Source organism: Hemicordylus capensis, chromosome 5, assembly GCF_027244095.1.
Source record: "Hemicordylus capensis ecotype Gifberg chromosome 5, rHemCap1.1.pri, whole genome shotgun sequence".
In the NCBI taxonomy this organism is placed as follows: Eukaryota; Metazoa; Chordata; class Lepidosauria; order Squamata; family Cordylidae; genus Hemicordylus; species Hemicordylus capensis.
The window spans coordinates 105,453,945-105,481,885 of NC_069661.1; the positions used below are offsets into that span (position 1 = coordinate 105,453,945).

The 27,941-nt window shown below is 43.8% G+C and overlaps 2 protein-coding genes across 2 annotated transcripts in view; one reads left to right on the top strand and one right to left on the bottom strand.

Moving 5' to 3' along the window:
• DTHD1 (death domain containing 1) overlaps nucleotides 1-13,206 on the bottom strand; it is a 30,023-nt gene extending 16,817 nt beyond the window's left edge. Inside the window, exons 1-2 of the mRNA XM_053256785.1 lie at nucleotides 12,936-13,206; nucleotides 803-1,601 (exon numbers count right to left, since the gene is read on the bottom strand). Coding sequence (XP_053112760.1) covers nucleotides 803-1,601; nucleotides 12,936-13,206 — 1,070 coding nt within the window. The remainder of the gene's footprint in view (nucleotides 1-802; nucleotides 1,602-12,935) is intronic.
• A 6,314-nt stretch (nucleotides 13,207-19,520) lies between these two features.
• Nucleotides 19,521-27,941, top strand: part of ARAP2 (ArfGAP with RhoGAP domain, ankyrin repeat and PH domain 2) — a 154,311-nt gene continuing 145,890 nt past the window's right edge. Inside the window, exon 1 of the mRNA XM_053255178.1 lies at nucleotides 19,521-19,716. The gene's annotated coding sequence lies outside the window, so the exon portion shown is untranslated. The remainder of the gene's footprint in view (nucleotides 19,717-27,941) is intronic.

Sequence of the window (27,941 nt, forward strand, 5' to 3'; positions counted from 1 at the left end):
CTCAAAGAAATACACTTTCCAGGTTTCCCAGGGAATGTTCCAGGGCACAGGTTTTCAAATACACATGTCACTTAATATGCATAGTTGAGTTGCTGCAAACAACTCTTTTCTGAAGTGCAATTTGTTTTGTGTATTTGTATCTGAGTTCTAAGTTGTATTGAATACCTTTTGTAGAAAAGTGACTGAGGGGCCCCTTCTAACATTAGATTAGCTGTGCAGGAGCTGCAGGAGCTCCATGTTACGTGGGATGACCCCGTGATGCAGCTCCTTCCCATGCTAGCATTCAGGAATGTAGCTAGGGGAGAGGGGGCCCATGTTCACCCTCTCCCTGGTGGATAGTGGAGTGAGGAAGATAATGAAGAAAATAGGGAGGGGTGGAGCTGGAAGCCCTGGGTTTTTGAACCCATCAGCTCAATTATAGCTACACCCCTGCAAGTATTGCTTCAGCTTGAGGCAAAGGTGATGCTGCCATGCATGGGAAGCCGCTGTGTCACTGGTGCCTTCTCCCATATGCCTGGGAAGAGTCTGACATTAGTGAAGCAAGAAGGACGCACATTGTAGAGGCTCCCAAACTGCTAAGATAGCAATGGAAGGGGCTCTAACACATTCATAAATAAATCATGTCAGGAAGTGGTGTGAGAAAGACCCAGTTCTCACATCCTCCCCCAATACATGTTTTTTCAGGCAGGGGGAAAACAAAGATCTTATAAGCAAATCTCACTTGGGCCCCAAAGTACAAGGACAAAGGGCAGTCTGCAAATGTAAATAAAAACAAATAAACAGTGGCTCCATTTACTCTTACTCTTTGTTCATCCAGTCACTTTCACTGTCCCTTTCCTCCAGCTTACTCGTAGACAGGTTAATGGAACTGGTTGCATGTAAATCATCTGAACTTGCAAATCCAAGCACACTTCCTTGATTGCTGTGCATGCTTTCATTACTTTTCTCATTTTGATTGTCCATCCTGGCTGGCTTTCCTATCAGCTGGTGCTTCACATTTTTGGTCTGTTTTGGGGATTCCTTTTCTTTTGACTGTTTTTCTTGATTAGAAAGTGCCCCTTGGTGTTTCACACTACTGTTTCCCAGCTTTTTGGACACAGTTGTATTTTGTTCATTGTTTCCTGAAATGTCTTCCAAATCTGTGCTTTTTGAGGATTTCTTATGTGAAGATTTCATCTTACGAGAGCTTTTTCTGTTGCCCTTTCTTGGCACTCGAATTGATTTATCTGATTTACTTTCATCTTCATTTTCCATGAGTGCTGGAGATTCCTTTCTTTGGCCAGATATTTTTTCCTTTATGCATCCAACAGTTTCAGCTTCAACCATCTGGCTTTCTGTTAGCTGGGCTCTGTTTTCCTCTTCAAGCATGGATGATGGTTCATGGAATGGCTGATTTACATATGCCAGTACTTGCACGCTGTTTGAATTCTTTTTTTCAGCATCCCACTCAGATTTCTCAGATATACATGGGACAATGTGAACTTGATCCTTTTTTCTACAGTTTTTTCCAAGCAGCTTATTTTCTGCCTCTTCAATGTGTCTAACAGCATGCAGTATGTGCCTGCTTAATTCCAGAAGCCAATCAGCAGGGTTGTTCTTCTCTGAAGAAGCAAACAAAGATATTTCATAGGCAATAGATTTGTTCTTTGGGTGGAATAGTCAAGAATGCAATGGCATGTATGTAGTGCAAAGCTACACAGCTTTGGCTCTCCAGCTGCTGTTGGACTACAACTCCCATCATCCATACTATTGATCATCATGGCTGGTAGGATGGGAGTTGTAGTCCATCAACAGCTGAAGTTGCGCAGCCCTGATGTAATGGTTATGCAGTAGTGATATAGCTTGAAGTGCTGGGTCAAAAGGAACTTTTAGGAAATATACAGGGCCGGTTCAGGTGAACCTACACCTGCCACTGCTCATACACATAAGGCTGGAGCCTCCTTGCAAACGAACCTGCCCAAACATCACAGATATGCTGATGCATTCTTGACATGTTCTTCACTCACATGTTAAGAGTCAACATCCAGATTACCCGTCTACACATGCTGCAAAGCCCTGTTTTAAACTGTCTGTAATTCCTCTAGCAGCTTTTACCAGTTTAGGCTGAAGTGTGAGGAACCGGTGTTTGCCTGGAAAGCATTCCAAGACTTGAACCACCTATTGAATCCAGTGCAGGTTATTTGAGGATTACAGCTGGGTAAAAGGAAGCACTGTGCCTTGTAGATAAGCACCAGGCAGAAGTTCATCGGGGGCATCTCTAGGAAGGGATTGGGGAAGCTACATATGTTGAAATTGTTCTGCCTGGATTGCTGAAATGTTCTGCCTGGATGCATCCCTCCCCAGCCCAATGTCCAGCTGAAAGACCATGACAAAGTGTGGCTGCATGGAGCCTCATTTCTAAAGCCAGCATAATACACAGGACTGTATATACAGCTTATATTGCATAGAAGTTAAGATGGGTACCTTAACTTGCAATTTCCATGCTTTTTAGAGCACAAGTGAAAATGTAAAGCCATCTTAAATTCTATCAGAAACTGAAGGTTTTTGGAAGACTGAATCATAGCAAGTGGGTGGTCAAGTACCAGAAAGGTGAGGTGAAGTGAGGAACGTAAGGCTCAGAAAAAATGGCATTATTCAGACTGAGGAACCAAACTGGAGCAACTGTTATGCAGGGCTCAGTTAGACTAAGAGCTGCACCACCAGTTCTGGCTCTTGTGTGGGTGGTGCTGCACTGCACCAGAGAACAGGCTGATAACTCCCTCTGTCTGGAAGCAGCTGTTGTAGTGCAAGGAATAAGGTGCCAGACCTACTGCCAGAGTTCCCAGTTTGAAACTCCTGCTTCCTTGACAATACCTTGCCTAAGGCTGCCCAGTGTGGTGCATATTGGCCTTAGCAGAGCAGATTAATGTATATGTGAAGGCACTTTGCTGATGGGGCTCAGGTTGTAGAACCTCATGAAAAAGGGCCATTAAGACCAAACACAAAACTGCTTCTCAGTTGATCACTGCTGTGTTGTATTCTATCCAGTATCTTTTACGTTTTGTTGTTTAGAGGTTTGTCCCAGTGGGGATCCTGTACCTGTAGAGAGTGAGAGTGAGAGTGGCAGGGGTGAAATCAGAAAGGAAAGGGGAGGGGAAGGAGAAAAGGGAGTTGTTTCTGAGTAAAGTCATAGTTAAATCTATATAAAATTACATTGTGTTTGTGAGGAAAGCAGCTATTAAAACATGCTGTTATACTTCCACCTTCTGATTTTAGAAAGGTTGTCATCAAGAATTTGGCTGCTGTGTGATTATTCACAAGGCTGCTGTTAATTGGGGCTTAATTCAAACAGTTGTCCTCATACCTGAAATCTTTTAATCCAGAGCACTCTCGTTGAAGTTGATGGGACTATTAAGGTATGACAAATTTATGATACACGAAGATGAGCATAGCCCATCAGCCATGCATGAGCGTGATACGTTTGCGGGTTTTGCGACTGCCTTGAGCTGCAAAATCAGTGAGAGGTGTGGCACAATCAGGGCACAACACCAGACAGGGCACAATCCATGGTTGGATGGCAATATTCAGCTGGGTTGGACACAAGTTGTGCAGGCCTACTCTGGGGGAAAAAAGACATCCTGAAACATCAACTTCAGGAAGTCTATAAAAGTAGACTTTTTTTCCTTTTTAAATATGACATAGGAGGTACATATTGTCAGCCTCTTTTTGTGATGCTATATCCTAGTTAATTATATGTTTGAGTATGAACCGAAACCTGTTTGTAGAGCTGTATTTTATATGTACAACTGTGTGATTGTAGATGAGTCAGCTAAGACAGCCTTGTCTTTGTCTAATTCAAAAGTATCAAAGGCAGCTTAAATGACTTTGTGCTTGGCAAACCACTACACATGTCAAGTGATGATCAGCATTATGTTAATTTCTGAGAAACAGAATTGGGTAGAGGCCATAATGATGGTATAGCCCATGAAGAAGGTCTCAGGTTCAATACCTGGCATTGAATTAAAACTATCTTGGACATCAGGCCTGGGAAAGACCTCTGCAGAGGCCTTGGAAAACTGGTGTCAGTCAGAGCAGACATCACAGGCCTCAATGAATCAGTTGTCTGAAACAGTACAATGCACAACAGTACAATGCTTCATGTTTTCCTCAGACAGGGAATATTATCTTACAGCAGATAGGGATGTGCACGAACCTGTTTGGAGGCCCTTTTATGGGCCCTTTTACAGGCCTTCAAACAGGTTCGAAAGACTAGTGGTTCTACTGGTTCGAAGGCGAGGGGATACCTTTAAGGGCGGGGAGTATGCTCCTACCCTCCCTCCATGTTTCCCTCACTGGTGCTGCACTTCAAAAGGGTCCAGTGGGGTGGCAGTATACCTCCCTGCTGCCCTGTTGCCTCATTGGACCAGGAGTGACCAGAAGTACCTCAGGCATGCCGTCAGGCATGCACGTGACGTGCGCGTTCATGCACCCAACGTATGCACAAGCGCTGGGTACTTCTGGTTACTTCCAGTCCTATGAAACAACAGGGCAGCAGGGAGGTATGCTGCCACCCCACTGGACCCTTTTAAAGTGCAGCGCCAGCGGGAAAACATAGTGGGAGCGCTAAGAGCACCTTCCACCGCCCTTCAAGGTATCCCCCCCTTCGAGCCACCCCCTGCTGGTTCCATGCACATTCCTAACAGCAGAGGTTCCCAACCGGGTGCCATTGGACTATAAATCCCATCATCCCTGAAGGCCATTGTGTCTGTGAATGATGGGAGTTGTAGTCCACCAACATCTGGCCTGGGTACCCAAGGTTGGGAGCCTGTGTTATAGACCTTAAATGCTTCCGCTGCAGACTCTTAAGTGTTCTTGGACAGCTACTGTTGACTTTCCTTACTCTCTCTGAATCATAATTATCATCTTATAGTGTGCTTTTGCACTGATCCAGTGGTTCCCAACCTGGAGCTCTCCAGATGTTGCTCAACTACAACTCCCATCAGCCCCAGCTACAATTTATTGTGGCTGGGGATTATGGGAGTTGTAGTTCAGCAACATCTGGAGACCCCCAGGCTGGGAACCACTGCTCTAATCCATTCCATCTGAAATTTTAAGATATGCTGGAGCTGTCATTGTCTCATCCAGGCCAGTACTATCTACCCTGACTGGTGGTAGCTCTCCAAGATCTCCTCCTTCCTGAAATCCTTTTGGCAAAGAGCCGCTCTTCCATATATAACCCTGTCTCTTCATCTGCATAGCCCACTTCTGCCTATTATTTCTTGGTCATGTTTGTGATAGAATGCTAGGAAGTGGTATATGTGTATATATATGTTGTCAACAACATGATAGGATTTTTAGCAGAATGTTAATACCAACAGATCCACATTTCTTAACAAAGTTTTGAAAATCTAAATTCATCTGGACATGGGAGTGCTATAATGAGACACTGTTCTATAATTTTAGAATGTGTTTACCCACTCTGTATAAAAACAAATGATCAGCACATCATTGTTGAACAAGAAAAACACTTTTCATATTTCAAAATCAAGTAAACTTCATTTTGGCCTTTACTTTCTGTTCTGACCTTGATAGCCCAGTTTCATAATACAGTCACAGACTCTGTTGTCATCCCTCTCCTTTTTGCTTACTGAGTTTTTTAGAGAAAGCAGGAGGGAGGCTGTACTGAGAAGTATTGTGGAGGGCAGCAAGGAGACACAGTACTCTGAAACATCTGAAAAGGAGCAAAAGCAGATCAAATGTGGACAACAGGGTGAACCACCTTATCTAGGAACATAAGAACAATCCTTCTGCATCAGGCCCAAGGCCCATCCAGTCCAGCATCCTGTTTTGCACAATTGTTACTGAGATAGCTTGTTTTGGGGCTCCCAAGAGCACCTCTACACCTGTTTTGAAGCTACAGGCTTTTAGTTTCCACTTTTGCCTTTTCAGAACTCACAGGATCATAGGCTCACCATTTGGTTCACATGAGCTAACTCATGGGATATGTCACCTGGCAAATAGCCTGGGAAAAGGTGACTCTAGGTCCAAGTTTAACCCAAAACTGCAGAAGGAAGCCGGAGTAGATGAGAGATGATGATGATGATGATTAATAATAATATAGCAACAATAACAAATACACTTTATTTGTTAGCCGCCACATAATAAAGTGATTAATTAAATGCAATTTTATAAGATAATTAAGCACTATTCTTATAAAAGAACTAGCCAAATACTCTCCTCCTATGTTGACACATTGGATCAGTTCAATCCTATCACCTTCACAGGAAGGAACAGATAAGAGGTGACAAGCTCATCTACTTCTCTAGATGAGAAGTTCTCTAGGCTCAGGGCACAGGAAGCAAGCTTATTAAAACATTCCTAAGTCACCCCAAGGTTTTCTAAAAATGTGAGATAAACTCTGATGTGCCCATTTCATTCCACTCTACACAGGTTCCTTAACCTATTCACCTCATTGTACTACTAGAAGCATACCCAGCAAAGTTGAATAGGACAAGGATTGCCCCTTTGTCTATCCCTCTTGTCACCCTTTCTAACAGAAAGGTGTGGTTAGCATGCCACCTCAGGGCAAGATCCTATCTATTTCTAGTCAACTTACAATTAATCAGTTTATATCTCCCTCGTATTCACCAGTTGTGTGTTTGTATGTTTGGGCATTAGCTACACCATCTTGCTTTGCCCGAACTTTTGTTCCTGCCCCACTCGAAACCTCCGGATCGGCCCTATTCTCAGGCCTGATCTGTGAAGCACACTTGGCTGCAGTGAGATACTGGTCTCCTGAGATCAGACTCCCTTTGGATTCTTTCTGGCTCCCTGATCCTTGTTTGGCTCTTGGGTCCCCACTCTTGCCTTTTTACTTTCTGCCTTCCCTGGAGGAGAGAGGTCCCTCAACATAAGTCAAGCTACAAAGTCACACCTTCCCCGCCACTGGACGGACTTAGGTATGACTAATCTCTGCTCCAAAGCCTCTTGCTCCCCAACTTTCTCTCTCTCTTTAAACTCCAAAGCTATTCTCTAAGACCATTTCTCTAGTCAGCCTTGAGTGGACTTAATTTGGATCTCAAGCTAAAATGCCTCTTCGTGAGCCTCAACTTAGTCCTATTTGTGTGTTAGTCTCCTTAGTTTTGCTAGCTAAGTATTGTGTTGCCTATTAATCATATTTCATTTCCTGTACCCCCAAACCCCAAAATAAACCTGATTCTGTGTTCGAACTACACACTCCTTGTCAGTTCTTTCAGAGACTGAAGCTTTGCACAAATCTATTCTGAGGTGGGCTGCTCCATCCATGCTTGCTAGTTCCTCACACAAGTCCAAAAAGTAGTCAGGGGTGTTTGCCAGTTCCCCAGGAGCAGTACCACTAACACAGTGGCCCACCAGATGCCTCTGGAAACCCACAGGCAAGAGCTGAGGGCATGCCCTCTCTCCTGCTGTTGTTCTCCTGCAAGTGTATTTAGAGGTATTTAGAGGCATCTAGCCTGAGGCTGGAGGTGACGTATAGCCACTAGACTAGGGGTCTTGATTCTTTCCTCACAAGAAAGCTTCTTCTGTTGCATTCTTGGATAGCTTCCAGGGAATGGTTTGTTCACTCAGGCATAAATGAGGTTTCAAGACATGAAAATTAGAAGGCAGGTTCCTAGGGGCTAGACTTGAACAATGGTGTGTGTGTGGGGGGGGGGCCTCTGGGCCCCTGAGGGAGGGGCGGGGTTACCAGCTGGGTGACAGCTTGCTCTTCTCTCCCACCTCTCACTTCTCCGAAGAAGGAAGTGGGACGGGGGGTAGCAAGGGTAGCACTTTTTGTCCCAGTGCCCACACCCAACCTTGCTATAATCCTGGGTGTCCCACAGGTGTTTCAATGCATCCCTAGTCTGTAACAGGAGTACTGCTGCTTAGGGCTCCAGGCAGTCTAGAACAGGAAACTTGTTGTAATGTGGAACTAATGGAGAGGGGATTTCAGGAAAAGGACAAATTACATATTTTTTTTCTTTCCCATCCACCTGAATCCTTCCCATACTGTGCTAAAAAGTGCTGAAGGGCTCAGGTTTGAGGCTGGCTGCCAGCCCTGAGCCAGAGTATTTTTAAATGCAATTTTAGTGTTATATATTGGAAGTAGGGAGGTTTCTGAAGACTGGGAAAGAGAACAAATTCCCTATGATGCCATTTGTCATTTTACCTAATAGCATTTGCCATTTGTCATTTTACCTAATAGCAAACTCAGGTGGCTATTAGTTTGGAAGTGAAATGGTATCCAAAGGTAGATTGTAGATAGGAGGGGGGCTCCCAACTCTAGCTCCCCCGGCAACAGCTCAGGGACATAGCCAACACTGGGTGGGAGGGAACAAATGTGCCTTGACCACCAGGGACTGGGGGCCATCACAATGCCCCATCCTCCAGAGGGCCCCTCACCCCACCTGCAGTCAGCCAGTGAACAAAGCTGGGATGTGGCTGGCACAGGCGGGTGGGTGGTGAGTGGGCAGTGTGGGGGCTGGCTGTGGCCAGTTCCTAAGCTGCTGCCAAGCCCACTATGCTCCTGACACAGCTTATATAAATTTGTAAAATAAATGGAAAAGTTTTTTTTAAACAAAACAAAACCAAAAGGGCCTGAAAGCTTTTAGGACCTTGAGCTAGACCTACAGAATATGGAGGGTTCTGAGTCAGGATTGCAGTTGGTTAAAAACACTGGGGAAATGAAGGGCAGGGATGAAGAGAAAGGGAAACTTCCTGCTCAAACAGTTTTCAATAAGTATTCTCACAAGGATTAGCATTGAGACAAATGTGTGCCATGAGGTTAAGGAATTCCTCCTCTGTACTATGCAGGGATATTTCAAGAAGGTAGAAAAGAAGAAAAGTTCCTTTTCCTACTCGCCAGATCTTTCTCCCTCCTGGCCCTGCTTTTAGAAATAAAATGCTTAAATTCAGGGATATCAGCTAGCCAGCCCTAAACCTGATCCTTTAGCAATGTATAGCAGGGAAGGCCTTAACAGAGTGGCAATGTAAAACATTTTCCCCCTTCCCCCCTTCAAAAACGTGCTCTCCCTGTGAGGTCTGAATATAATTTCAAGGCTCCTAATCCAGTTAGGGAGTGGCTGACTGGAACCTGGAACAGGAAAACCCTAGGATGGAACAGATTGCAATATTTTGTTAGAGGTATAAGATCAGGAACATGTTGCTCTAACAGCAGCAATGTTAGAGAGCAGGCGGGCTACTCAAAGTATTTGTGATCTTGTGCAAATACCCCATACTTCTGGGGCTTTATTGTGAGCCCACAGCAGTGTGGGTGAACATAAGAACATAACATAAGAACAGCCTTGCTGAATCAGGCCCAAGACCGATCCCACCAGGATTCTCTTTCCCACAGCGGCCCACCATGCCTCTGGGAAGCCCACAGACAAGAGATGAAGGTGTGCCCTCTCTCCTACTGTTGCTGCCCTACAACTGGTACAGCCCTTGTTATTCACAGGGGTTCATTTCCTGCCAATTTCTGTGGATAATGAAACCACGAATAATGAGACATTGAGTCTATGGAGACTGGGGGAGTTAGGTTCCTTGAGCTTAAAAACAAACTAAAAAGCAGGAAGGGGGCAGAAATAAGGGTAGAAAAGCATAGTGCCTTTTTCTCCAGGAATGCATGTTCCAAATCCCCCAAATCCTCTTATTTTCTGTTTTAAATATTTTGTTTAACAAAAAAAGAGCCACAAAATGGCTCCGTGTTTCAAAATGGTGGCCAGAAATTACATCAGAATTCATTTCTGGCCACTCAAGAACTGTGGATAGGCAAAAAGCACCTTTATTTCATTCCACAGGTAAACTCTTAAGACCTATCTGCAGATACATTAAAACACGATCTGCAAAGCTGCGGATAATGAGGATTTCCTGTATTCAGAGGCTCCTGCCTTTGAGCCTGTTCGTACTTTGTGTTTTGCTGGTCCAATGACCGTAACAATTTGATTTGCCTTTGAGCCTGAAGGTTCCCTATAGTAATCAAGAATCACACCATTGATAGATCTGTCTTCCATGAATTTGTCTAAGCCCCTTTTAAAGCCAAGCTGATGGCCATCATCAAATCCTGTGACAGAGAATTAATTCCATTGATTAATTATGCAGTGAGTGAAAAAGTACTTCCTTTTGTCCTCCCCACATCATGCATAATTTTATAGACCTCTATCATGTCTCCGCTCAGTTGCCTTTTTTTCTAAACTAAAAAGCTTCAGATGTTGTATCCTTCCCTCACAAGGAAGATGCTCCTTATCATCTTGGCCCCTGATCATCTTGGTTGCCCTCTTCTGCATCTTTTCCAGTTCTATAATGTCATTTTTGAGATGCGATGACCAGAACTATACACAGTACTCCAACTGTGGCATCACCATAGATTTGCATAGGTTATTAGCAGTTTATTTACAGTCCCCTTTCTAATGATCCTGAGCATGGGATTTGCCTTTTTCACAGCTGCCACACACTGAGTTCACAGTCTCAACGAGCTGTCCACCACAACCCTAAGATCCTTCTCCTGGTCAGCCACTGACAGCTCAGGGTATATGTGAAGTTGGATCTTTTTGGCCCCAATATGCATCATTTTACATTAATATGTAATTTTACATTGATAATAATATTATTACTTACATTAAACCTTATTTGCCATTTTTTTGCCCACTCACCCAGTTTGGAGAGATCCTTTTGGAGCTCCTCACAATCTGTTTTGGATTTCACTACCCAAAAGAGTATGGTATTATCTGCAAATTTGGCCACCTTGCTGCTTACCCCTACTTCTAGATCATTTATGAAAAAATTAAAAAGCACAGGTCCCAGTATAGCGCCTTGGGGGACCCCACTTCTTTCTCCCCTCCATTGTGAAAACTCTCCATTTATTCTTACCCTCTGTTTCTTGTCCTTCAACCAGTTACCAATCCATACATGAACTTGTGCCCTTATCCCATGACTGCTAAGTTTGCTCAAGAGCCTTTGATGAGGAACTTTATCAAAACATTTTGAAAGTCCAAGTATACTGGGTCAACTGGATCACCTTAATCCACATGCCTGTTGACAACTCTCAAAGAACTTCAAAAGCTTAGTAAGACAAGACTTACCCTTGCAGAAGTCATCTTAGCTCTCTCTCAACAAGCCTGGTTCTTCTATGTGTTTAACAAATTTGTCCTTAAGTACGTGTTCCATTAACTTACCACTGAGTGGATCCACTGAGAGTCTGAAGCAGCGTGGACCAAAGATTAGGAGCACTGTCATACAAAGATTGGTTCACTCCTCCATATAATTTATGAATAAATTAAATTGTGTTAATTCCAATACAGCTCTTTGGTAGACCCTGCTGTTAACTTGTCTCCATTGTGAGAACTGTCATCAGGTATATAATAGCTTTTGATATGCCTGATCAGGTAGAGTACCTATTTGTTTGCTGATGTTTTCAAATATTTCTGAAAGGTTTGTGTGGCAGGAACAGGTTCATTTTTTAAAGTTTCTTGACCTTTACCACAGTCTCTTTCAAAGATATAAGGAGAAAACATGAGTATTTTACTTGACTGGATCTCAGTTTCCTGTGTCCTGGGCAATGAGATGACTGAGAAACACTTTCTACAAGGACTGCCAGCTCACCAGAAAACAATGTTCTACTCCTACCCTTTTAAGAGTTGTTTGATCTGCAGGATCTAGCATTTTTCATAGTGTGGATATATAAGCACGATCACTTGCAAATGTCTGCAAAATGATGGACTTTGAAGGGTACAGGAGCAGGGGTTGATCTAAAAATTTGCAACCACACCTGGCATTTATTTTAAATGTATATTTAAAAAAATGACATGCTATTAAATGTATGCAATGAATAATGTTAAGGCTATTTTAGTTAGGTTTTTGTTCTTTCACATTGCCTTATGAAGCCCATCCCCTGTTAGTGCACCCCTAGCCCCTCCAAAAAATTATGACTGAGTACATTGCTATAGTAACCACCTAATGGCTCAGTGCAGAAATGCTTGACTATCAAGCAAGAGGTTGCCGGTTAGAATCCCCACTGGTACACCTATGTTGGGCAGCAGCGATATAGGAATATGCTGAAAGGCATCATCTCATACTACGTGGGAGCTGGCAATGGTAAACCCCTCCTGCATTCTACGAAAGACAACCACAGGGCTCTGTGGTCACCAGGAGTTGACACCGACTCAATGGCACACTTTACCTTACATTGCTATATTGTAGCCACCAAGTAGCACAGTGGGGAAGTAACTTGCCTAGGCAGCAAGAGGTTGCTGGTTTGAATCCCCGCTGGTATGTTTCCCAGACTATGGGGAAACACCTATATCGGGCAGCACTTAAGGAAGGTGCAGAAAGGCATCATCTCATATTGCATGGGAGGAGGCAATGGTGAACTCTTCTTGCATTCTACCAAAGAAAACCACAGGGCTCTGTGGTTGCCAGGAGTTGACACCAACTCGACGCTCACAACTTTACCTTTACATTGCTGTACTAAATTTACCATGTTATACTTTAGTAAGCAGTGTCTGCTTACTTTTCTTTGTGAGACCACTGCAAGGGATAGCTGCCAGAGACTCAGAAAAGATTTAAAGGATTTTTATTCACATGCGTAGCCTAACCTAGGCTAGGGCAACCCAGCCTTGGTTAGGCTACGCATGTGAAGCTCTGGGAGCTGCCCCTCCACCAAGCCCCACTTTTTAACCTGGCATTTAGCCACGGTTAAGCAAACTTATGGGCCAGCGCAAGCTCTTGCCTTCCCTCCCTCCCTCCCTCCCCCACCCGTGAGGTCGTGTGAAAGACCTCATAGAGAGAGAGAGACTAAGAAACCAGTTTCACTTAATTAACATATTCAAACATACATATAGGTGTGAATATACATGAATTCTCATGTGTGTTGGAGGGGGAAATTGACTACTAGGTAGTGAACACACAAAATCCTGGTTTACAAATTCAGCTTTACTTGCCTTGACTTGAAATCTGTTGCTGACCTTTATCCTGAAGTGTATTCAGTAACTGGCAAGTATCTTGAAGAATCTTAGTAGTGTTCTCCAGTGGTGTGCTGAGGGCTTTCATGAGGTCCAGAAGGAGAACAGTCACTTTTGGAATATACTCCATTATCTTCTCCTTGTCTTGAAAGTCACTTTTGCGAAGAGCCTCTCTTAAAGTTTGGTTTTGTTGCCAGATCTTCTCCAATATTTGCTCTGGATGATCAACAACAGTGTCAGCGGCTTCCATCTCAGGCTCATAAACCAATAGTGCAATGGTTTTTTAACGTACAATTGTAAAAGTATTTTTCCTCAAGCTATTTATTGCTACGCTTGGAAAATACTGTACAGTTGTCCAACTGAAAAATAAGCACTTGGCAATGAAATACTGAGTTGCTGTTGATGAAAAAGTTACTAGGTGACAAATAGGAGTGGCCTTCCTGGAATGTGCAGAACTGGAATACAAAGAACTAATATTTGATCTGACCAATGGACAACACTGTTAGTTGTGTTTTCAAACATCAGTGAAATTGTAGTCCACCAGCTATTTAAAACTATGCTGGTGCACTTAAGGTAAAGGTAAAGTGTGCTGTTGAGTCGGTGTTGACTCCTGGCACCCAGAGACCCCTGTGGTTGTCTTTGGTAGACCACAGAAGGGGTTTGCCATTGCCTCCTCCCATGCAGTATGAGATAATGCCTTTCAGCATCTTCCTATATCGCTGCTGCCTGATATAGGTATCTTGAAAACATACCAGTGGGGATTCGAACCAACAAGCTCTGGCTTGCTAATCAAGTAATTTCCCCGCTGTGCCATTAGGTGGCTTACGCACTTAAGGTAGAATGCAGCAAAACTGCATGTATGTTATTTAAGACATTTTTAGCTCCTGTCCTCCCATGCCTTCTCCTATATGTTAACTATATGGTCTCTTTGGACATCAGACATTTGGTTCTATTCACCTAGCCACAGATGTTTCTTCACCTTGAATATACCAGATTCAGAGTACCTCAGGATGAGCTTTTCCCATGACCTTGGTCATGATTTTGCCAAGTGGTAAGGGTGATTTTACTACATAGCAGCTATGTGGTAGAATGTGTGGTAAAATGGTCATATTTATGAGGCCTTCAATAAGATCTTCAATAAGATCTTAAAGGCTGAAAGGGAGATGGCAGACCGAATCTGGGGTGGAAGAGAATTCCAAAGTGAAGGGGCGGCAACAGAGAAAGCCCTTCCATGGGCCTTAGTACTAGGGACCTCTCTGAGACTAGGGACCGAAAGAAGGGCAACCTGAGAAGATCTCACAGGACAGGACAGGACTGGCAGAAAGAGGTAGTCCTGAAGGTAAGCAGGTGCTAAGCCCTGAAGGGTTTTAAAGGTGAGAACCAGCACTTGAATTGCACCCGGAAGCAAATAGGTAACCAATGCAGTGACTGCAAGAGAGGTGTCACACTATCATATCTCCTAGTGCCCATAAGCAGGCGGGCCACCACATTCTGGACCAACTGAAGCTTCTGGGTCATCTTCAAAGGCAACCCCAGGCAGAGTGTCGTACAGTAATCCAGACAAGAGATGACGAGGGCATGAGTTACTGTTGCCAGGCCTGCTGGTCAAGATAGCGCCACAACTGGCGGACCAGTCGAAGCTGGGCAAAGGCACCTCTGGCCACGACCTCCACGTGCTGTTCAAGCAGGAGCTGCAAGTCCAATAGGACCCCCAAGTCGTGGACCACCTTCTTCAGTGGCAGCACAACCCCATCCAGAGAAAGACTCAGACTTGGCAGTTGGCCAGATCGAAGAGTAAGCAAAAGCAACTCAGTCTTGGAGGGATTAAGTCTGAGCCTGTTTTGGCCCATCCAGACCCTGACAGCCTCCAGACACTGGGCAAGCACAGAAGGATGGCAATATACAATTGAATATCATCAGCATAGTGATGGAATCTCACCCCAAACCGGCAGATGACCTGCCCCAGCAGTTTCATATAGATGTTAAAAAGAATGGGTGCGAGAACTGAGCCCTGAGGCACCCCACAAAGGTTAGGGTTAGGCAGAGCCTCACCACCAATACACACTGACTGAAAGTGCCCACTAAGGAAGGAACGGAACTACTGCAAAACAGTGCCCCTAATACCTAACCTGCACAGGCGCTCCAGAAGGATACCATGGTCGATGATATCGAAAGCCACTGAGAGATCTAAAAGGACCAAGAGAGGGGCGCTACCATCATCAAAGTCACAATACAAGTCATCAACCAAAGCGACCAATGCCGTTTCTGTGCTATGCCATGGCCTGAAACTCGACTGACAAGGATCTAGAAAATATCAGCTCCTCATTTATATCCTCTTCCTACCAAGGACTCCTACTGAAAAAAGCAGGGTATCTCCAGGGTCGGATTATGACAAGTTGAGGCCCTAAGCTATGGCAATCTTAAAGGGCCCCATAGCATTTTTAAAAGAAGTTATTATTCTATGAAAAAGGACAATGAAAATAAAAATAATATAGCTTTATTTTTACTTGGCAAAGATGCAACAAAAACTAACAAAAACAGTTATCTTGCTATAAGCATAACTGCATGAGAAATAACTTTAAATGAAAATACAGTACATAATGTAAAACTTGACATTTACTCTCATAATGTCCTAAGCTGTAGCTTATTTATCTTGTGCCTAAATTTGATACTAGGTCTCCCTCTTTCTAGAATGTAACTTGTAATAAGCAATTTTTTCTAACATGATTAAGTACATGCTATATTTGGCATATACAATCAGTTTGCTCAACGAAGAATTTTGGTATGCGAGGATGCTATACTTTACATTTAAATTGCCTTAATATATAAGAATAACTTGCAAACTGCTAGAGGTGAAGCAGAAGAAGCTAAAGGAGTTTGGAGCCAAAGCTCAAATATGCCAAGAGTCCCTAACATAATGGTTCTTTATCTGTTTCATTTGTTCAGCTTACAGAATTCGCAAATCAACAGAATATGGAAGAAATGCTTTGCAAGGGCTTCAGAAGTGCCATTTCAAACCAACTTTTAAATGGGTGATTGTATTTTCTTGTAATTTAAAAGGGGGGGAAAGCCCTTCCCAATGATGCTGACACAGAATCTCTGAAAAAAAGGACAATATCAGATAATAAAATCTCTGGAGTGTTCAAAGCTGTCAGCTGATATTTGCAAACGGAGAGCAGCCTGGGAATACTGTTAGCTCAAAGAATAGTGTTGTCTTGTCCATCTTGTACTATCCGAATTGCATCAGGTTCATGGAATGCAATTTCCTTTCCGATTTTTGTAAGATTCTTTTTGACTCAGCTTTACTGCACTGTGAAAGAATTTATAGTGTGCTGAAACTTTCATTTGGTCAGAACAAACCATAATGTCTCATAGAATTTGATAAACTGACTTTTTTGTTTCTTTAAAATTGAGGGGAGAAAGTATAAACTATTGTATGAGACTCCAAATCACAAAATAATCTTCTACACATAACTTGCTTTACAAGGTGGTGGTTGGGGGGTTTTTTTGTGACTACCTACCTACCTACCTACCTACCTAACTACTATCTGCTATCTAGCTCAATCAGAATAATAGAAACACAGAAGTACTGAATCTTGTTTTATGAATGCGTCTGTGTAAACAGTTCTGAGCTAGATAGACCAATGGTCTGATTCAGTATACGGCAGCTTCCTATGTTCCTATGAGTTAATGCCAGATTTAGATGGAAGAAAGAAATACAGAAGAAATAAGAGCAAATGTGACAGCATTGCTTTGGGAATTATGTGGTGTGAGAATACATCAACATAAACTCCAACTGTCCCTATTACTGAGGGACAATCTCTAGTGTCTGGTGCATGATCCTGGTAAATCATTTCATTTTGAGGATGCAATTTTTAAAAACTTTACTGTGGACAGTACATACTTACACTAGAGTTATAATGCTTGAATCTTCAGTCCTCTCCCATGAGACCCTGGATAGAACTACATTTCTGACTAGAGGTGGGTGGAGATACACATGCATGTATATGTATGCACATGACCACCAGGGGGCACTGTTAGGCATGGATCTGGGGGCCCAAGTCAGTGCACCCACTCTCCTAGGGTCAAGAAATTGGGTCAAGAAATGTTGATTCTGTTCACCAGCCAGACAAAATTCTTACACATCAGGTCATTCCTCAAGCTATATTGGTACAATACTCATCAGGATTTTTTTCACAAAGCAGGCATCATTTTTTACTCATCATAGACAAGTAGACTAGTGGATTTCCTGAGCCCTGCCCATGATGTTTCCCAAGGGTAAAGAGGATCCTTTTCATATTTCTGGAATAGCCTAGACCTAGAGTTTTGAAATATGGCACAGATGTAGGACATGTTATCAGGACTCTGTGTATTGATTTTGAAGAACATTGGCCCATCTATTGATTTTTAATGATTTTTATTTAAAAACAAACAAACTTAAAAAGCTCTATAAGTGGCTAGTTTCATGGCAAAAAAATACAGAACTTGTGGAACTGAGGACCCCACACCCCTATACGGAGGAATCATTCCTCCATACGGAGGAATCTGCCCATTGCCTTCATTACAAAGAAAAATAAGGGAATTTTTCTGGCCCTGCTTCTGTGCCAGTTAGCCTGATCCTATACAGGTTACTTGGAAGTTAAGTTTTACTGGATTTGGTGGGACTTATTCCAAAGCAAGTGTGTATGGGACTGCACTGCATCTGACTTGTATTTATTTGGAAGTAAGTTGTAATGAATTCAGTGGTATAGTGAGCTCTGGCATAGAGTTCGATTAGAAACATGCACACAGAGCAATGTGAGCTTCACTCTGAAGATATGCCCAAAGGGCCCCCCCCCATTGAACTGGGGCTGGATTTAGGGCCCTCACTCTCGACCAAGACTGTGCCAGGTGCAAAAGATTAAATGCAGTCTCAATAGGAACAGCAGCGTGGAGGAAAGTAGGGATGTGCAAGGAATCTGCTCCCTTCGAGCCAATGGTGGGGGTAGGGGGTTGTACTTTAAGGATGGGGGAGGGTGCACTTGCACCACCACCTCCGCCGCCACACTTCCCCCTCCGGCGCTCTATGGATAAATAGTCCAGCAGGGCGGCAGTGTACCTCCTTGTCGCCCTGTTGTTTTACTGACTGGAAGTGCTGTGCGTGCATTGTGGGCATGCACACCCACGTTGCATGCATGCATGCACGACATGTCCGTGCCCACTCGCAACGTGCGCACAGCACTTCTGGTCAGTAAAACAACGGGGCGGCAAGGAAGTACACCAACGCCCTGCTGGACTATTTATCCACAGAGAGCAGGAGGGGGAAGCATGGCGGGGTGTTTGTGTCAGTGCACCCTTCCCTGTCCTTAAAGCCACCCCCGCCTCCACATTCGAACGTGGGGGTTCTGAACCTGTTTGGCGTTCTAAGAATAGAATGCCGAACAGGTTTGTGTGCACGCCTGGGGAGAAGGCTTTAAATCTCTCTCCCTCACACAGCTGTTTTTATCTAGACTGAACCCCCAGGACCCTAGCCGGGGGGCTAGGACAGGCCTGTCCCCCTGAAGTTTTTACAAACAAATAATTTTTGGACTGTTATATTGTAAGGTAATGGAGATCAACTAAAGTGGTAAAACCTGCCACCCTCCTTTTTTTGGACAACCCCCTGAACTTTTCGGCTGCCTGCCTGTGCACTCCCTCATCATGGCCATTTAACACCCCTCCCCCAACAACCAAACAAACACATCGGATTGAACATGTTTAAAGTCATTTCCAGTTGGGCTGAAAAACATCCTGGCTTGCCTTTGTCACTTGAACAATTCGATGTGCAGAAATCAGAAGGCAATTCTTTTTACTTGATCAGCTGCCATCACATATGCATCACCAAGGTGCTCTGTGTACAGAAGCTAGTTGAAAATTTAGCAACCCTAAACTTCCGCCTTAGGAACATAGGAGACTGCCATATACTGAGTCAGACCATTGGTGTATCTAGCTCAGTTTTGTCTTCACAGACTGGCAGAGGCTTCTCCAAGGTTGCAGGCAGGAATCTCTCTCAGCCTTTGGCAACGTTTTGGTAGTTTGTTGGTTCAATAAAAAAATCTTGTCCTATAAAAAAAAAATCTTGTCCTATCTTGCCTTCATAATTATGCTCTTGGGTCTGCAGCCTTTAATGGTAGCCTGGCCTACAGAAAACAAGCAGGTAAGGTTTCTGCCATGACTTTCTCTCCCTGTCCGGTAAAGCTTCACTTTCCAACGTTCCTCTGCTAGTCAGACTGCTGTTCCAGGCGCGGAAACGGGGCCAGCTACAAAGCTGCACCCTACAGGGAGTGCGACTAAGGAAAGAAACAAAGCATATCCCTCGTGGCCAGGTTGCACAACTCCCTTCTTCGGTGACAGTCCAAGGGGCTTGGCCGCTACCCTTTGCCCCCGAGAAGCTGTTTCCTCCTTTCTCCCAAGTACTCTGCAAAGTGAGCACGCCCAGTGGAGAAGCAGCCGCCTCTCCCAGCCCACACTGGGCCCTGCTGCGCTCAAGAAGGAACGGAGGCAACTCGGCAGTCTCACTGACTCCTGCTTCAGGTGGTCCTTCCGCCTCTTCCCGGCCGTCTTTGGCGCTGCTACCGCCCCTTCCTAGAGAGTCCAGGCCAAGCGTGTGACCCGTCAGGAGCGCATCGGGAAAGTGTGAATGAGCGAGCGGAAGAAAAAAGAAGGAAGGAAAGAGAAACGAAAGGAGAGAAAGGGAGCGTAGAGTTCCTTCTCTTTCTTCTGCGTCTTTTAAAGTCTAGAGGTAAGTTTGCAGACGTAGCGGGGGAAGGGAGAGATGTTCACTCGTAAGAAAGTCTCTCTTGAACGTTCTTCTAGCTTTTTGAGTTCTTGTGACTGTTTTAGTGGGCAGGCAAAACAACTCTCTGTTGTTTTGCCTGTCCTCACTGGCTTTTTTATTTTTATTTTTTTTGAAATCGGATTCACTGCCTCGACTCATGCCCTGATAACGTTTGTGTGCTTAAAACTAGGGACTCCTCTGTTATGAGGATGTAGTAAAAGCACCCACTCCCCTGTACAAAGTAATCAACTTTTATTGGACTTAGCTTACTTTACAGGCAAGAGAGAAAGCTAATGCACAGTTAATGAGAACCGACAGCTTGTTTATAGCTGATATTAAAAACTGTCTCATTTAGGGCACAGTTGAAAAAGTAGCTCAAATCTGTGTTTTGGAATGGAAAACGACTGGAGTTTAATGCCCCCTGGGTTAACAGGTATTGAACATAGTATGTCTAATTTTCTTCTTAAAACTTGGACCCCCACACACACCAAATTTCGTTTGTGGTAGCAAGCATGACTTGTGCTCTTAGCTAAGCAGGGTCTGCCCTGGTTGCATTTGAAGACTAGAAGTGTGAGCACTGTAAGATATTCCCCTTAGGGGATGGAGCCACTCTGAGAAGAGCAGAAGGTTTCAGGTTCCCTCCCTGGCATCCCCAGGATAGAGCTGAAAGAGATTCCTGCCTGCAATCTTGGAGAAGCGGCTGTGAAGACAATACTGAGCTAGATAGACCAATGGTCTGATCAGTATATGGTAGATTCCCGTGTTCTTAAGTGTGCCCTCTTTCGCTTTTAAAATGATTATTATATAGATGTAGCTTTAGCTTTTTTCGTACATTATTTTTATATTTCTGTGCTGCCTTCTGCTAATATAGCAACTGCGGAGTTCATCTAGCTTGGTATTGACTGGCAGTAGTTCACCATGGTTTCAGGCAGGATAGGACTATTTTCCAGCTTTACCTGGATATGCCAGGGATACTAGGGCCTTGATACAAAGTAGGTACTCTACCATTGAGCTATGGTCCTGATCTCTGAAGGCAGTTTTCAGCATATTCAAAACAAAAACAATTTAACGTCAGCTGAATTATATCAGTAATTCTTACAACCCCCAAAGCTTTTGTAGATTGGTGGTATTTGCTGAAAATGATAGTAGAGGGCTGAGTCAGAGAGAGCTTACTTAAGGTCATGTTGAGTCCATGACTGAGTCAAAATGTGAACCAGGGGCTTTGTAAAGACTTCTAGGATAGCCAGTTCTTATTTTTTGTTTTACTGGTTTTTTGTGTGTGTTTGTTTTACTGGTCCTATATCTATACCTTTTAACAGCATCTTCACATGTACACTTTTAAGCAGTGTACATGTGAAGATGCTCATTTCTAATTAATCTCATTTCTGTCAAGAAAAAGTTTCTCTAGCTAGGATTCTGTATAACGAGCTGCTAATAAATGTAGAGGAGTAGGGCTGGTAAAATAAGTTGGCAACTCCTACTTTTGCTATTTGCTGTTCAGCTGTGCTAACAATGGCAAGTTTAGGCAAGTCTCCTCTGTTCCGCCTTCTTGCAAGCTTGTGGAAACTGTCGGCAAATATGAAAGCTGAAGACTGTTTTGCTTTGATGGGTTAATGATGGCTTTTCAATAAAGCTTAATTTGTGCTGGTGTTCACTTGGACTCTGGGCTCTAACTTGCAACAATGATTGAAGTCCTGATAGGTGAAAGTGCCCCTGAGTAGGGGCAGAGTGCATTTTCCTTGGGGCTTGGTTTTACTTTCCCCACACATTAAGCACTGCTGTTGAGGGAAAAGGCTGTGATTCCTGAAGACACTTTCCTTGAAAGTTATACTGTCTCAATTCAACAGGACCAGGCATGAGCAGGGTTGTGGGCCTGAGTTAGCACAAGGTATCGATGACTACATGCAGATGTTGAGCAAGGACTCTCTTAGTCTCTTGAGATGAGTTGTTGCTGCTTATTCATGGTGAACTGCTTTTAATGCCATTGTGTTCCTCTTCAGGGAGTAGCTTCACTGGGACTTTGTTGAACAACTTGCCCTGCTCAAAGAACAGAACTTTGTTCTCAAAAGATGTAGTTTGAGTCAGAGGGAACACTTAAGCGATTTCTCGTTTTACCCTTATCAGTAAATGTTGTTCATCTTTCCAAGCAAGGAGACAGGAACAGCCCTACTGGATCCGGCTCAAGGCCTATCGGGTCCAGAATCCTGTTTCACACAGTGGCCCACCAAAGGCCTCTGGGAAGCCCACAGGCAAGAGCTGAGGGCACGCCCTCTCTCCTACTGCTACTCCTCTGCAACTGGTATTTAGGCATCTGCCTCTGAGTCTGGAGGTGGCCTGTAGCCCTCAGACTAGTAGCCATTGCTTTTACGCTTCGAAAGGGAAAGAAGGGAGCTTCTCAGCAAGTGAAGTAGAACAAGACTCTGCTCTGTTCATTCAGTCTTTATTCAGTCAGCTACTTTCTGTGTTGTGGTTGGTAAAGCTAACCTCAGGAATCAGAGTGTTGATGCATCTACAAACATTTATTTTGGTGTTAGGAACATAGGAAGCTGCCATATATTGAGTCAGACCATTGGTCTAGCTAGTTCAGTATTGCCAGACTGGCAGCGGCTTCCCCAAGGTTGCAGGCAGGAATCTCTCTCAGCCCTATCTTGGAGAAGCCAGGGAGGGAACTTGAAACCTTCCGGTCTTCCCAGAGTGGCTCCATCTCCTGAGGGGAATATCTTATAGTGCTCACATGTAGTCTCCCATTCAAATGCAACCAGGGCAGACCTGCTTAGCTAATGGGACAAGTCATGCTTACTACCATAAAACTAACTCTCCATCTGTTGGTAGGCATTCATGGGTGTATATGGTGTGTACTATTTAAGATAAAGGTGCATTATGAGTCCATGAACCGGGTCCTCAATCTTTAGCCATTGTTAACATTTCAAGGGATAAATGCTCATAGTGATTTTTGATAATGCCTACCAACCAGAGGTGGAAAATAGGCGATAGCATTGTTGCACTTAAAGCTTTGTCTGTGTTATCATCCTTCCCTTTCCCCTCCTTTCAAATGATTAGGGTAAAATTGCTATCGTTTTTTGCACAGAGTAAATGGTTAGAGTAGGGTTAGGGTCATTCCCCTGCTAACTGAGCAAAGGGGCATTCAACCACTTTGGGAACTTTTGTTGAAAAGCGGTATATAAATATTCAATGTTGTAGTAGTAGTCAAGGTTATGGTAACAATGAACAAATTGTTGTACTGTCTCCATGGAGTAATCTTTGGAGGACATTCTTGACGATTTTCATTTCCACTTCTCTGACAACAGTGTTGAAATTTTATAGCAATTTTTGAGTTTCCAAAATGTTTTAAAGTTTTTAAAACACCATTGCAAATTTGACTGATGCAGGCCTGATGGTCAGGACAATAAAAGCACGATAACACATAGAAAGCTGAATGTGTTGCAATTCTATCACCTATTTTCCATCTCAAGGAAATGGATCTCCTGTGTTGCCACACTTTTCTCACTCATTACTCGTAAAATGTAAATGATGATGATTCCTGTGTTTATCTTGTTATCTAACTTTTTTGTGTCTTCAGTTGTGGAAGAAAACAAAAAATATTGTGCGGAATCAGCACTTAATGCCATTGTTCCAGGTGTGGACTGACTGTAGTATACTTTCTCACCTGGGGCAGAGGAGTGTTGCAGTGTCAGCTTTACCAGGATTTTTTGGAGAGGTGGGGTGGGAAAAGCCTTAGAGCTTACAGTAATATTTGCTTTCAAAAAAACCTTGGGCAAAATTGGTAAGACTTTGGATCACCTTTGAAGCAATTCCAGAGAAGCCATGCTTTTAAAATAAAATAAAATGGGGTGATGCATGTGCCTCTGGAACTGCCTTCTGCATTTCATGGGGCCTGGGTAGTAATTAGGGATGTGCATGGAACTGGGCAGGGGAAGTTCGAAGGTGTTGCGGGGGAGGGTGTTGACTTTAAGGGTGTGTGTGTGGGGTGCACTTACCCCTCCCTCCACTTTCCCCCCACTGTTGCTCCATTATAAACCGGTCCGGCAGGGCGGTAGCATACCTCCCTGCCGCCCAGGCCCCTCGTCGGACTGGAAGTAAGTGGAAGTACTTGGTCCGTGTGTGCACATTGGGCACGCATGTTGTGCACGTTCCCGCGCACGTTCCCAACATGCACCAGGTACTTCCGCTTCCGGTCCAATGACAGGCAGGTAGGTACGCTGGTAGGTACGCTGCGGCGGGTAGGTACCTGTGTAGGTACAGTCCGGCAGGTAGGTACGCTGCTACCTTGCCTGACCAGTTTACCATGGAGTACCGGTGGCGGAAAAGAGGAAGGAAGGTTGAGTACAATAACAGCAGCTGTTGGAGCAAACCAAAAGCATGTTTGAGGATGGGAAGAATTTCAGTTTTGATTGGAGATTTGTGGATTTCCTGGGGCAAAGAGTTTCACAACCTGGTGTCCACTACAGAAAAGGCACATTCACACATCCCAGCGATCATCATTTTAGAAGGCAGTGGAACATGTAAAAAGGCCTCATTAGAGAGCTATTTGCACATTAGTTTGTACATGCATACAAGTGTCTGTACATGTGTACATATTTTAGTGTGGGTGACTGTACATGTTTAATTTTTAAAACTGAACCTGGGGACTGTATTCCTCAAGCGTACAGTACAGACTTTTTATTCTACAGAGTATACATTGAACAAAATGTGTAAATAACTGTACATGTACAGATTTTACATGAACAAATGTGTGAACAGCACTATGATTACATATGAGTTTGGTTGCACTAAAGTAATCAGACTCATGTAGAGGAAGTGAGTCTGCGGTGGTGATTGAGCTAAATAACATGTAATCACCACTCAACAAGACAAAAAGTGCTAGTATAGCATTAAAGCTTTTGCTGCTGTTATCTGGGAATTCCCTCTGTGTTAGAAGATACTTGCCAATGGGGATAAAATACAAGCAGTTGCTGGTTTCTATGTACATATTTATTCTAAACCAGGGCTGCTCAACTTCGGCTCTCCAGCAGATGTTGGCCTATAATTCCCATAATCCCTGGCTATTGGCCACTGTGACTAGGGATTATGGGAGTTGTAGTTCAAAAACAGCTGGGGGGGCCTAAGCTGAACAGATCTGTCTCTCCTTTTGTATTAGAAAGCCTCCCTTATTGGTCAAGGGTCTTTAAACAGTCAAGCTTTAGCAGCTCTTGGAAGCAAGACTCAACATGCCAAAGTGAATATTTGTGAAGAGACAAATTGTAACTAGAGCTGTTTTAAAGGGTCTAAAATAGATTTAAATTATATTCAGTCTGCATTGGAAGAATCTTTCTTTTACAGCATTTTGCATTACACATATTTTGTTATGATCGTTGCATGGCCTTGTCCTGCACTAGATTGTGTATTGCAACGGAGAATTATCACTTGCATTAGAGCACTAATTAAGCTCTGTAGATGAATACAAGAGTGTTTCTTCTATATGTATGTGTGAGAGAAGGCGATATGAATGTGCTGCGGTGCACCTAGGTAATTTTGGTGTCTGAACCTAAAGGCTGAACCTAGGGATGTGCACAGAAGTGGTTCGGAGGCCCTTTTAATGGACCTCTGAACCAGTTCGAATGTTGGGCAGTTCTTCCAGTTTGAAGGTGGGGAGGATATCTTTAAGAACTGTGGAGGATGCTCTTACCCTGCCCCCCTGCATTTCCCCCACCGCCATGTCATGTGATGTGTGCATGTGCAGTGGACACTTCCGGACACTTCCAGTCCGTGATGTACCGGGGTGGTAAGGAGATACGCTACCGCCCCATGGAACTTATTTCAATGACAGTGACAGTGGGGGAAATGCAGTGTGTGTGTGGGCGGGAGGAGTGGTAAGAGCACCCTCCCCGGTTATTAAGTCTATTCCCCCCACCTTTGAACTGCAGTTGCTGGTTCCATGCACACCACTACTTTGGAGTCCCCTCCTGCAAGTTAAGCATCATCCCCCTTTATACACACACACACACCCTGTGACACACACAGAGTATTTTTAACACGGTTCTTGAGAGCACAAAGAGCAATAGAACTCACAAGAATGTAAGAATATAAAACAGGTATATTTCTGCAAATATGCATTAGCAGAAACATTTCAGCATGCAACTTAACATATTCCCATCCCACATATTTCATTCCACACTCCCCTATCTGTCTCAAAAGCATCTGGCACAGGTCACAATAACACTCGGCTACCAGTGGGAACCACACCACCCAGAGCAGACTAAACAGGATTTGGGGGCCCCCCAGGGGTGTGTGGAGGCCCTGAACTTTGGCCCAGAAGTCCAGGGGTAAGAGCACCTCTGTGAATGTGTGTTGAAGGAAGTGCTGTCCATTATAGCAACTGCTAGCCTGTTAGGAGTTCACAGTGCATTTTTCCATGCTATTTTATGAAACAGTGTTTCATCCGCAGAACTGCAATTTGAAATATTATGTCTCATAATATGCAATATAGGGCAGCACAGTTTAGGCCCTCCTTTGGCCCTCCAGCTGTTTCTGGAATAAAATTCCCATAATCCCCAGCCACAGTGGCCGATAGTCAGGGATTATGGGAGTTGTAGGTGAGCAGCTGCAGGAGGGGTGAAGTTGAGGAACCCTGATGAGCTGCATGAGATCTATGTAGCTGGATAATTTCAGTCTGTTTGGCTTGGTAATCAAGAGAATGCATTACTACTTATAATAGTTTTTGTACACTAATAAACAGTAGTGGGTAAGATACCAGTTTGTTGAGCCTGGAAATTGAGAAGCAAAGGTGGTGCTAGCTAAATATTGCTTAGGGAGCGGCTGACATGAGAAAGAGTATGGAGTCATGATTACTGCTCAAATAACTCTGATTATCAGAGCTGACACATCCAGTCGAGCTTTAGGCAAATATAGCCTGTAAGCAGTGCCCTAAGCCTTGTCAAGGGAATAAAAGACTCTTCAGCTACATGGGTGTGATTGTGTAAAACTGAGTACTGCCAGCAGGACTGATAAAAGTCATTCCTTCCTCTGCATTGCATGAGTGCCAGTCCCTCTCAATATGTGTGTATATGAAAGGCGGAGGAGTACGACAAATATTTATATACCGCTTTTAAACAAAAGTTCCCAAAGTGGTTTACATAGATATAAATAAATAAATAAAATGGTTCCCTGTCACCAAAGGGCTCACAATCTAAAAAAGGAACATAAGATAGACAACTATGGAGGGTGGTGAGAGAAGTCACTAGCTTTCTTACATAGTCCATAGTGTAATCAGGCAGATAAAATGAAGTCATGTGTTGCACCCATTTGTTCATGTGACTGGGAATGAAATGAAATCTTGCCGATGTGTTTCAGTGAAACAAACTAATGGGCACCCTTTTCCTCATAGCAGGAATTGGTATGGATTTCTGTGTATTTGTGGTCTGGTGAAGACATAACATTTTTTGATGTCTTAAACAGAAAGTCCCCTGTGGACGTGGCATGCATGCCTCTCCCTCCTGATGTTTTTGTTTTAAAAAAATCCCTCACAGAAGGAGAGCAGCAAATCTCTTCCACTAGGGCATTCCAAAGCCGAGGAGCCAAAACAGAAAAGTCCCCACCAGCCAAATCTCAGTTAGTGGTAGGGCCACAAGCAGGGTCTGAGATGCTGAATGAAAGACCCTGACAGCTTCATATGGATGAATGCGATCTGACGGATACCCCACCCTCAAGCGGCAGAAGGTTTTAAAGGTCAAGACCAGCACTTTAAATCTAGCCTGGAAGCAGACTGGTAACCAATAAAGCTGCTGCAGGATATGTATAATATTTGTGAAGTGACTATATGAAGAATGACTGTTAAAGGAATGTACAGGAACTGTCCCCACTCCTGGCCACCTTGTGCTGGCTGGCCCTACTTTCAACCTTGCTGCACTCAGACAAAGGTGAGAATTGGGTTTCTGTGTGTATATAGCAACCATGTGATTGGGAACCCTGCTTAATCAGGGTTCCTGATTCCTTAGTAAAATAACATACCAGAACCAAAAACCTTGTTGACATTTTGAGATCCTCAATTGACTGTGCTTTTATCTTGCTTATGTCAAACTGGATCTAAGCATGCAGGGGTCGTCCACTGCCTTGTCAATATGCCTTTTTAATCAAATACACATGCTGTTAATTTTACTCTTCAAATATTAGCAAGTGTTATGCAAACAAGT